Genomic DNA, 11,855 nt, shown 5'->3' on the forward strand with positions numbered 1-11,855 from the left:
GCCCATGTAAATCAGTCTCTGGGAGCAAACAGCACAGTTGTATGAAGTGAGTTCTCAGCTGGGAACGAGAAGGCCTGCAGTCTGCATCCCAGCTTTGTGAGTAACCATTAGGAGGTGGAGTTTCCTGGTCAGGAAGGGGAGGCATGAACCTACCTAACCCACTGGATTGCTGTGAGGATTAGGCCAGAGCATCGATTCATATTTGAACACCCCCTTTTTTTTTTTTTTTTTTTTTTACAGTGTAAAATTTTTATATTTAGAATTAGGCAGCTGGACTCAGTTTAGATGATTCCAATTTTGTTGGCAACATCCAAAGCATCATAGTCAGGAGCCAGTCGAACATATGCCTTCTTCTCTCCATCAGGCCTGATCAGGGTGTTGACCTTGGCCACTTCATGTCATAGAGCTTTCTCACAGCCTGTTTGATCTGATGCTTGTTGGCCTTGACATCCACAATGAACACTAATGTATTATTGTCTTCTATCTTCTTCATGGCTGACTCAGTAGTCAGGGGGAATTTGGTGATGGTGTAGTGGGCAAGCTTGTTTCTCCTGGGCATGCTCTTCCGAGGGTATTTAGGCTGCCTCTGGAGCCTAAGTGTCTGTGCCATCGGAAGGTGGGTGACGTGCGGATCTTCTTTTTTGTGTGGCTGTGGACGCCTTTCAACACTGCTTTCTTTGCCTTCAAAGCCTTTGCTTTGGCTTCGGCTTTGGGAGGGGCAGGGGCTTCCTTCTTAGCTTTTGGCGCCATCTTCGTAAAAAGCTGAACACTCTATATTATTTGCCAGACATGCTGTTTGATGCAGGGAAAACTGTGAGTGAAATGGACCCTGGTTTCTCCCTCATGAAGATTTCAGTGAGGCAGACAGCTGATAAACAAATTATTACAGATAAGTGAATCGTTCAAATGTGTCAGGTGCCGTGAGAATTACAGGGTGGGTTGCAGGAGAGAATATGGGGCTGGGGATGGGGAGCCTGCCTCATCCGAGGGTGCCAGAGGCCTTCTCTGAGGAAATGATGTTCTGTTTATAGGGGGTGAAACTGCATTTCTCGACGTGTGGAGTTTATGCAATTAGAAGGGAAGACTATCATTGTTATTTCTCAAGGTCTTCTGATTTGTTCTGACTCAGTGGGCTCTCTGGAGGACAGTTGTCTTTCAGTATCTTCTATTCTGTGCAGGGAAATTCGGGGAGAAGTGAGAAGTGTTTGCCTTTCTTTTTTGGTTATTTTATTAGGCCATAGAACTGATAGATGACTTCAGAAAATGTGCACTTTCAGCAGGTTTATTAACCTCTTTTTATAAAGAAACTGCTGAAGCCTAAAGAGACTAAGTGACTTGCTCAAGGTCACAGAGCTTAAAAGTGGTGGAAGAAAATTATTATTTTTGTCTGCCGTGGCACTGTTCCTGTTTTCATGAACAAAGATAATACCTTAATACATTCATTTGAACTTTGAACTGGAAAAGGTGGTGAAGTTGGATTTTCTCCCTCTCCAATTGCTGACTGAATGACAGCTCTCCCTGTGTCCTGCCTCTTAAATATTGCATTGTGGTTAAGAGCAGGGACTCTGGGACCAAACTGCCGGGTGAATTGGCTCTGGAACATACTGGCTGTGAGATGTTGAGCAAGGTAATTAATGTCTTTGTGCATCATGTGAGCATTGGATACAGTTCAAGTACCTACCTCATAGTCATTGTGAGGATTGAGTGAGTTATTACATGTAAAGTGCTTGAAATGGAGCTTGACACATAATACATGCTTGTAGACACAGACAACAGTGTGGTGATAGCCAACAGGGGCGGAGGTAGGCGGAGGTGGGCAAAGGGTGAGGGGAAATGGAGATGGAAAGAGACTTTGCTTGGGTGATGGGCGCATGATGCATTGTGCAGATGATACTTTGTTGAGTTGCACACTTGAAACCTGTACGCTTTCATGAACCAATGTCACTCCAATAAATTCAATAAAAAAGAAAAGAAAAGAAAAAAAGAATGAAGGGGCCCTAGCTGGTTTGGCTCAGTGGATAGAGCATTGGCCTTTGGACTAAGGGGTCCTGGGTTCGATTCCGTCAAGGGCACATGCCCGGGTTGCATGCTTGATCCCCATTAGGGGGCGTGCAGGACGCAGCCAATCAATTATTCTCTTTCATCATTGATGTTTCTATCTCTCTCCGTCTCCCTTCCTCTCTGAAATAAATAAAAATATATTTTTAAAAAAGAATAAAGGGGAAACTTTTAAATAATCTAACAAAGAAAACACACACACACACACACACACACATACACACAAAACAACAAAAAACTAAACAAACCCCTATCCCTAACCAGACACACACACAACAGATAAAAAAATAAATAAATAAAAATTGTAAGTGCTTTTTTTCTTAGGGCTGAAAATAACAATGAAATGATTTGGGTGAAGGTGTTTCCACTTCTAAACTAAAGTCAAGCAATGCTTTCTTTCTTTTCTGCTTCTCCAACCTGATCCTTCTTGTATGCCTTTACAGCTTCAGATCTGGGACACAGCAGGTCAGGAGAGATTTCGGTCCATTACTCAGAGTTATTATCGAAGCGCCAATGCCTTGATCCTCACCTATGACATAACCTGTGAGGAATCCTTCCGTTGCCTTCCTGAGTGGCTGCGGGAAATAGAACAATATGCCAGCAACAAGGTCATCACTGTGCTAGTGGGTAAGTAAGGACTAATGAGGAGGGAAATTTATTTTTGGGCATCAGAGAATGTATAATCACATAAAGCTTGTATCTTTGTACCTTCCAAGAATATAATCTACGGCTATATAATTCAAGCAGTCAGCCAGCATTCAGTTCTGCAATTGAAGAGAAAATTAAATAAGTCCTATCCCATGGTGATGGTTTAGGAAAGTAAAGTAGAAAATATTGCTGATTGATTTTTCTATCATTGTAGGCTCTAGGGAAGAAGATAAGACTGCCATGAAGTTATGTGGGCTGCTAAACATTATTTTAAATCTAATTACGAGATCATGAAACTGCTGGTCTAGAAGTAAAATGTATCTCTTAAGTTGAGAAGGAATTCATTATTGAAGCAATTGTTTTTTGCCTAAAAAATGGACTGTGGCTAATTTTGTCCCTTCTTGCATTTATGCTGACTTCAGAAATTCTTAATTTTCTGAAAGAATCTACTGAGGGAAATTCTGCAGTTTATTTCATTTTGTAGGAGAGTAAACCTCTGTTTAGTATGGGGGGAAAGCAAAAAACAACCCATGATTTTCTATGGTAACAAATACATCCATTAAGCCCAGGCCGGTTGAGCAATGGTTAGAGCACCGGCCTGCAGACCAAAGGGCCTGTGGTTCGATTCCCAGTCAAGGGTACCTATTTCAGTTGCAGGTAAATTGTTGGAAAGATAAAGTACACCATGAATTGTTCATGTGGGTACTTCCATGTATAATTTAGACCTTCAGAAATTTTACTTAACCTTGTTAATCTTACATCTGTATATCCTTTTTCTCATGCCAAAAATCCCTGTCCCGGTGACACCTGCATAATCACTCACTTACTTTATCCCCAACAAACATAGCAGCCTCAGAATAACAATGCCTGTACTACTGCTGACAAGATGATTACTGCAAGAATTTAAGATTTCTTTCCTTTAGTTCTTTTTGTTCTTGTAGTATCTGTGACTAGGGATGCATAGTTAAATCACGGTCTCTTAAACTCACATGAAATCGTTTCTCTGTGTGGTTGTGCTGCTTCAGGATAAACAGGCTCACTTGTTTAATTTTGCTTTCAATTTTAGGAATTGCTTTTTAAATTCAATTCCATGTTAATTGTATAGTTATTAATTACATAATTATGTAAAACATTTATAAAATTATGAGTCAAATTTATAAAATAAGGTATATTTAGAGAGTTCTCGCTCCTATTCCTCCCTACCCCCTTTAAAAATATATATTATTTTTTTTATTTCAGAGAGGAAGGGAGAGGGAGAGAGAGATAGAAACATCAATGATGAGAGAGAATCATTGATTGGCTACCTCCTGCAACCCTGACCAGGAATCGACCTCCTGGTTCATAGGTCAACGCTCAACCACTGAGCCACACTGGCCAGGCTTATTAACCTTATTCCTTTAATGGGTAATCATTATCTTTAAAATTAAGATTATGGTTTATTGTCCCATTAAAAATAAGCAAACAAACTGTGTATATATTTTTCATCCTTGTTCTTAGATATACAGTTGTATGTTATATACACTTTTTTCTACTTTGTTTTATTCATTTAACAATATATCCTAGTGTCTCACCTGGCAGCATATAGACAGGTTCTTTATTGCTTTTCACAGTGACAAATAACTACGGACAGGTCTATTATAGTGCATTTAGCCAGTGCCTAAATGATGGACATTTGGGCTGTTTCCAGTTCTTTGCCATTACATATGGCACTGGTATTTTAAAATAAACATTCCAGTAATTATACTCCCATTACTTGGCTTTACCAAGCCCATCTGTCTGGTTTGACTTCAGATATGGAATTGAATTTTGCTGTTTCCGAGCCTGCAAAAAGTCAAATGATGATTCCGTCTGTGATTTTACCACTGTTTTAGGCAACAAGATTGATCTGGCTGAAAGGAGAGAGGTCTCCCAGCAGAGAGCTGAAGAATTCTCAGAAGCCCAGGACATGTATTATCTGGAGACCTCAGCCAAGGAATCGGATAACGTGGAGAAACTCTTCCTTGACTTGGCGTGTCGCCTCATCAGGGAAGCCAGGCAGAACACACTTGTGAACAGTGTATCATCACCCTTACCTGGAGAAGGGAAAAGCATCAGCTATTTGACTTGTTGTAACTTCAACTAAAGGCCGAGGCAAGGAGAAGCAAGAGGAATCATCAGCTGTCCCAATGGGCCGCAAATTGCTGGGGAGATCTGGCGACGATGTTGGCTCCCGCTCTCAGACCTTCTGACTCCTGAGTTTACAAAGCATGGCAGGCCGAGGGCGTAGTCCACAGGCCGGGATTAGCAGAACATATAATGGTTTCATCCTTTTGCAGTCTGGAGTCAGAGCAAGGAGACGATTGCACTAGGCGCTCCATGACCTGCAGAGCATGTTGCTTTTGTTTTTTAAAAAAAGCAAGCAAAAGCGCATTCCTGAACACAGTCCAGGGGAATCCCTCCTGCACACCAGTGGGTGCATGTGGGGGCTGTTCTTTAGGGCTTCTGGGGACCTTGGTTTTCTTGTCCACCAGATAAACCAAAACTGGGAAGGCCAAGTACTGTCTCTGTGGTGCGTGTCGATGACCCCATGGAGATTCTGAAGTGTTATTTCTCTTGTCTACAGGCACTTTCAAGAACTTTGGGATGTAAAGATGGAAAAAACCTTTACCCATGACCAAGAGTTAACATTTATTGTTTTAATGATATATACAAGCTCATGACTCCTTTTGGTGCTAATGATTCCGCTATTTCACAGACCAAATGTTTTAGTACATTGATGTCCTTAAATGTATTTCATAGAAATAAAAAAAAAAATTAAGGGAAGTCCATGAATCAGCACTCTTTCTCAAAGTCTTGTTATACCTTTTCTAGGGTGGATTTGTTGGAAAAGAGAATACTTTCCTTTCATGTTCCCCTCTAAATCTTACCATTTTCTTCTATTTTCTCATCTTTCCTGCCCTTTGAGTAAATGAAAAAATTTGAAAAACAAAAAACAAGAATGGTTGATATAATATTCTGATATGAAAGATTAGCTCTAAGACTCTATGAGTACGTGTGAGGAAACGGACCAGATCTGACCAAAATACTGTGGATTCATGGACTGCAGTGCAGAGCTCCAAGCAGAGCACAACCCTTGAGCGGGTCACATCTTTCTCTTTCTGGTACTATCTTTCTTGGACAGACCAAGGCCTGGGGTTTTGTAGGTTTTTAGTATGATAAGTGAAAACAGCAACAGATGAAAACTCTCATGAACCATTTTTGTATCTTCAATGATAACCTTAGAAAGTTTCTGCTTGCGGAAGCAGGTTCAGTTGTCATTTGTCACCTCCTTTGTGTAGTAATGTCACCTTCAGACCATACCTTCTTTCCTGTTTCTTTTCTCTTTTCCTCCCTGTCTTTTATGGTCTCTCCCTTCTTTTCTTCTTTCCTCCTTCCCTCTTCCGAACTCCCTCCTTTCCTTATATGCATGTGTTACTGCAAATCTCCAATTCAAATGGAGGTGTATATGCCTTTACTTAGCCAATTTTAAACCAGGATTCAAAAATGGAAGACAGGCTGCTGAATATGTATTATGTCTTCAGTGCCATACTTTGATACCTTCCAATTTGTTCACTGATATAAATGCAAATTGGGAAAATAATTAAACCTGTATGTTGTTGATGCTGTCAGATGTTTATGTAGCTTGCTGCTTAGCATAACTGAGGGATGAGTAATGGGATAAGGATATAATATGCAATTCCACTGATTCTGTAGATGGTGGCAATCTCGGTCCTGATAGGTTGATGTTTGAAAGCTAATTTTAAAGAAATGAGTCATGTAGAGACGGTATTGATAAAGCATTTCTAGCATTCTCTAGCCTGTTTCAGAGTGACCCACCTCTTGCACATGGGGACTATACATTATTCTTTAAGGGACTGGTACTTTTGGTTGGCCCTACTGTGTTTGTCCTGATTGTATGGGTAAGAGAGATCCCAGAAGTTTGAATGGTTTTTTTTTATTTTAGAATCTCTCTCTACAAGAAAGAAAAATAATTTTAATAAATACCAACCAAAATCATTATAACTGCTGCCTTTCCGTCTCCGTCTTCCCCACTAAGCCAACAACTAAAGGTATTCAGAAAACAAGTTGATCAAGGTGGGCAGAACTTCCGTTTTTAAACTGTACAGAAATGTCCCTATATTTAGATTTATTATCTTTAATTAGGGCAAACATCCAGTTACCATAGGACATCATGACCCAACTTTGCCTCACAGCAGCAAGTGTATTGAAATTGAAGTTGCTTTGTGAACTAAGAGGATAGGACCTTATTAGATTGGACACATTTATGTTAAATAACAGCTTCTAGTCATTCTAGCATCTGAAATTCTTTTTTTTTCTTTACTGATTAAGGTATTACATATGTGTTCTTATTCCCCCACTGCCCCCCAACCCCCCTGCTCGGGCCCTCACTCCCACCCCCACCCCAGTGTATGTGTCCATTGGTTATGCTTATATGCATGCATACAAGTCCTTTGGTTGATCTCTTCCCCTTACCCCCACCCTCCCCTGCCTTCCCTCTGAGGTTTGAAGGTCGAATCGATCCTTCTCTGTCTCTGGATCTGTTTTTGTTCATCAGTTTATGTTGTTCATTAGCATCTGCAATTCTTATTCCCCAAAGCTCACCCTCCCCTGTCTACCTTTGGCTGCACTTAGAAGGGGATTAGAAAGCTCTGCTCTTGGCCTCTTTCTTCCCTGTTACACCTTCTAGCCTTTCTGTAACGTATAGTCACCCATCCATGGCCCATCAGCAGGACACATGAGAATGTAGGGCCTTTTTTTTTTTTTTTTTAATCTTTAGTTGTGTAAATTCTAGATTAGACCTTATGGACACTTATTCACTGATGTAGTTCAAGTTTGAGGATAATCCCTGATAAAATGGTAGGTGTTTAGTAAGTGTAGCTGAATAAATAACTTAGTGCCAAGGGGAACTTTTTTGGTTAAATAGAAATTTCTCAGAAAGACCTAGAGAAAGGACCCTAATTAAATGTGGTCTTCTTAATCCAGGCCAGGGCCTAAGCTTACTGGTTTGCCTTCTAGTTCTTACTGTCATGGCAATATTTGCTAAGATGAGTCTTCTTAAATGCAAATGAATTCTCATTTAGTGGTGAATGAAAAAGAGAGTTACTTTCTCATAAATCAGTTTGGCTTACTAGTAATTTGAAGACTATCAGATTCCATGTCTATTTCCATTTTTGGTGTGATCTTTTTCATTTAATAAAGTTACTAAATACATTGCAATAAAAATGTATCCTATTCATGTCATGAAGTCAGGTTTGGGAACATCTGTGAAATCATACAGCTTACTGATATTAATGATTTATTATGGCTTTATGTCGACCGCATCCTCAAAGGATTTTGTGCTTTCTCTTTTACCTATGCAAGGATTTTTCCCCCTTTATATGCTTTTATTAGATGTATTGAATTATATTAACATTTAATTTTGATTATATAGGGCCAATTACCCTTTCTGTGGATTACTTAGATTAGCCTATTAGCTTTTCCTGGCCTTACTTTTCCCCTTTTAGTCTTTCACGTTCACATCTCTTCTTGAATAAAGTGGCAAGAAAACGAAAAATGAAAAGTCAAATGGATTGATTTGACGTCTTAATTTCTGATTTAGGATTTGGTAAAAGCCACTGGCCAAAGTTAGATATTTGGATTAGAATTATTTTAGCCAATAAAGACTTCTGAGAGGGTGGAGGGGGAATTTAATAGAAAACTGGATGCATTTTCTGTTCATGAATGTATGTCCTTGGAGGACACTGGTGACCTCCAGTGTTAGATTAATGATTTGCCTCGTTTCCCCTTTTAGCCATCTCATAATTCTTCCAGATGCAGCATCCACTTTCAGGTAATGAATCATTCTGAATAAATACCAGTTGTGATTTTGAATTGGTCTTCCAACTAAAACCCAAACATCTTTTTTTTTTTTTTTTATTATAAACCAGCCACATTAGCTCTGGAAGAGCTCCTCTGGGGTTTGCCCTTTCATCTAGAATTGGTTACTTATTTTCCTCAACCATAGTCCAAACAGATGTTTATTTATTTTTATTGATTTCAGAGAGGAAGGGAGAGGGAGAGAGAGAAACATTCATGATGAGAGGGAATCATGGATTGGCTGCCTCCTGCACACCTCACACTGGGGATTGAGCCCACAACTGGGCATGTGCCTTGACTGGGAATCAAACTGTGACCTCCTGGTTCATAGATCGATGCTCGACCACTGAGCAACACTGGCCAGGCCAGACAGATGTGTTTTAATGCAAGTCTAATAATACTTCTAACATTTAACTAGAAAATCAAAAGCAGTGAAAAAACCATGTGTGTCCCATCCTTCAGTCATAGCAGTATAGTTGAACACTAATTTGGGGATAAGAGAGGGATGTTTTCTTTTCAGGTCTCATTTCTGTCACATGAGCCTGTGTTTGGAAGGAAAATTGAATTCTCTTACATTCTTCACATTGGGTAGGAAGTATACTGAATTAAGAACTTATCATCCCCTGAGGCAACTAATTAATGTAGTAATGTTAGACCAAGGGAGATGACACTTCATCTCTTTTCCTAAGATGTTGGAGTGTTATAAGCATTCCTGGAAGCCATACTTTGAAATAAGAAACAAATTGAGGCATAACAAAGATGTGAAGGAATTGAAAATTTAAGGCATTTGAATATTTGAAGGATTTTGGGAGATTTGGCTTGGGAAAGAGGGGGAATACAATTAGTGCGTTAGAGCAAGGCTCTGGTTCAAAGAGGTGTATTGAGGCCCATTAAATAGAGGCCATAGGGCCACAGAGTTGGGCTCCATGTCTGAGAACATTCTATATACGATGTTCACTGTGGAAGGGGCTGCTTCAGTAATAGTCTTTCAAGTAGAGGTTAGATACGAGCTCAGCAAAGATGATGTAGAAAGGATCCCAGAAACATTAGGCGTTGGACCAGATGACCTAGTAACTTAAGATTCTATGTTCTAGTACTATGTCCCTTATAACATGCTCAGTTAAATATTTGTTGACCCACAGCTAACAATTTGAAACAAAAAGGCTTTGCTCTTCTATCAAAAGTGAATCCTACCCTCCAGGAAGGATGTTGGTTACATGTTGTTAGGCCAAGGTTACTTGCCATTATGCCCTAGGCTGGGGTTGCTTTGTCAGTCCATCCATTGATGTCCTGTTGAAATCACAAACTGGTTCTTGACATTTTTAAAAAGGTATTGTTTTAGTAGAAGTTACATGAAATCATGAAAATTGTGTGTTTGTCACTTGCCAGAAATAAACCAGACTCAGGTTAGTAAATAATTGATGTCTCTACAGGATTTCAGGATAGGCCTTTTTAGTAGAGCAGCATCTTCAGTTGAAGGTCCCATAAATATACCAACATGAAGTTTTGCAGCTCCCATCAGAGATGGGCTGGTGGATCACTGGCATAAACAGTCCCCAAGTTCTATTTTGGAAAAATCTCAAATGACATTTGGTTTTATTCTCTTGAAAAAAACAACAACCATGATCTGAAAGGTGATTTTAACAGGAAGGAGGCCAAATTGCTTCATATAGAATGTAACAAAACACAGTCTTTGAAAATCAGAAATAACTATAAGCAACATTTGCCAATAAATCCCATGACCCAAATAATTCCATCTGCAAAATAATATGCATCCTTTCTACGCTGATAGATTCATTGGCCTTTATTAAAAAGTCATTGGTTTCACCCGGTTGGTGTGGCTCAGTGGTTGAGTGTTGTCGACCTATGAACCAGGAGGTCTTGGTTTGATTCCTGGTCAGAGCACATGCCCAGCTTGCAGGCTCGATCCCCAGTGCAGGAGGCAGCAAACCAATGATTCTCTCTTATCACTGATATTTCTATCCCTCTGTTCCTCTCCCTTTCCCTCTGAAATCAATAAAAAAAATATTTTTTTAAAAAAGTCATTGGTCTTGCATCAATAGGAACACTTGAGTTTGGGTGAAACCCTTTGATTACTTTGGCTGAGAGGACAGAACATAAAAGCTAGCCACCTCTTCATTAATTGACTTCCTGAGGTGCATGAGTCAAATTTTACTTTCCCACTGAGTTAAAGCAGATTTTTTGGAGATGTTGTATTCTAGTTCCTGATGGAATCCTTAGTGGGTTGTGATTCTGACACATAAGGGAGTGATGTAGGGAGCTGTATAGAAGGGGAAACACTAGGCTAGGTGTCAGGAGTCCTAGTACTGCCATGAGTTAGCTATAACTTTATGCAAAGCACAATCTCTTGAGTGTCAGTTTCCTCATTGATGATAGACATATAATACCTGTTAGGATTATTATGAAAATTAGATAAATTGAAAGTATGATGCTTAGTAAACAGTAAGCACTCAAATATTAGGTTTCTCATCTTTGATTAAGAGCAGAATTTGGATGATCTCACGCAAGCATAGATCCTTTGGACAAAATAAGGAAACCCTTATGATTTCAAAGAAAAGAGCTCCATTTCTGAAAGGGTCTTAGAAAGAAGTCACTTATTTGATCCATCAGTTTGCCTTTGGGTATTACTGTTACCCAAGAGACTCTTCATTTCTTTACATATTTCAGGAAAAGGCATTCTCTCTTTCTCTCTCTCTCTCTCCCAATAGGTAATTCCAGGGTTGTAAACTCTTCTATCAGGAAACTTAACCTTATTACTGAAATACCTCACAGTGCAATTTGAACCTGTTTCTTCCTGATCCTATTCATGGGAAGAAAAATGGGTTGATCCTATCTTCTTTTTAAGGGGCCATGTTTGGCATTTATTATTGCCCCTTTGCCTCATTTTTTAAAATGACAGTCAGAAAAGCTCATCAAGGTGATAATAATTATTCCTCGAGGGAATGTCAGGATAGGTATTTATAAACTCTTAGCTTCTTATTGGTATGATATTTAGATCATAATCTTACTGTTGGTTAACTCTTGAATTATCCATGTATTTTTCTTCCTTGTGTAATGTAATTGATAACAAAGTGTGCTTCTGAAGAATTATTTTGGTTGTGTGGCTCTTGTTTCTTCCTCTTGGTAAAAATGGAGTCATAATTCCAGTGGTAATCTGCTTTTAGAATTTAATTTCATAAATGACATTATTTGATGGACACACATACCAACATCGAAATTTAGCTGGGTTTCTT

General features: G+C 39.4%; 1 protein-coding gene and 1 pseudogene across 6 annotated transcripts in view; one reads left to right on the forward strand and one right to left on the reverse strand.

Moving 5' to 3' along the window:
* Positions 1-5,508, forward strand: part of RAB30 (RAB30, member RAS oncogene family) — a 77,736-nt gene extending 72,228 nt beyond the window's left edge. For all 6 annotated transcript variants that reach the window (XM_036324830.1, XM_036324831.1, XM_036324832.1 and 3 more), the window contains 2 exons: positions 2,502-2,685; positions 4,578-5,508. In XM_036324830.1, coding sequence (XP_036180723.1) covers positions 2,502-2,685; positions 4,578-4,828 — 435 coding nt within the window. In that variant the 3' untranslated portion in view covers positions 4,829-5,508. The remainder of the gene's footprint in view (positions 1-2,501; positions 2,686-4,577) is intronic.
* On the reverse strand, positions 215-771 carry LOC118664577 (annotated as a pseudogene).
* Positions 5,509-11,855: the final 6,347 nt, after the last annotated feature.

Source organism: Myotis myotis, unplaced genomic scaffold (assembly GCF_014108235.1).
Source record: "Myotis myotis isolate mMyoMyo1 unplaced genomic scaffold, mMyoMyo1.p scaffold_m19_p_10, whole genome shotgun sequence".
NCBI lineage: Eukaryota > Metazoa > Chordata > Mammalia > Chiroptera > Vespertilionidae > Myotis > Myotis myotis.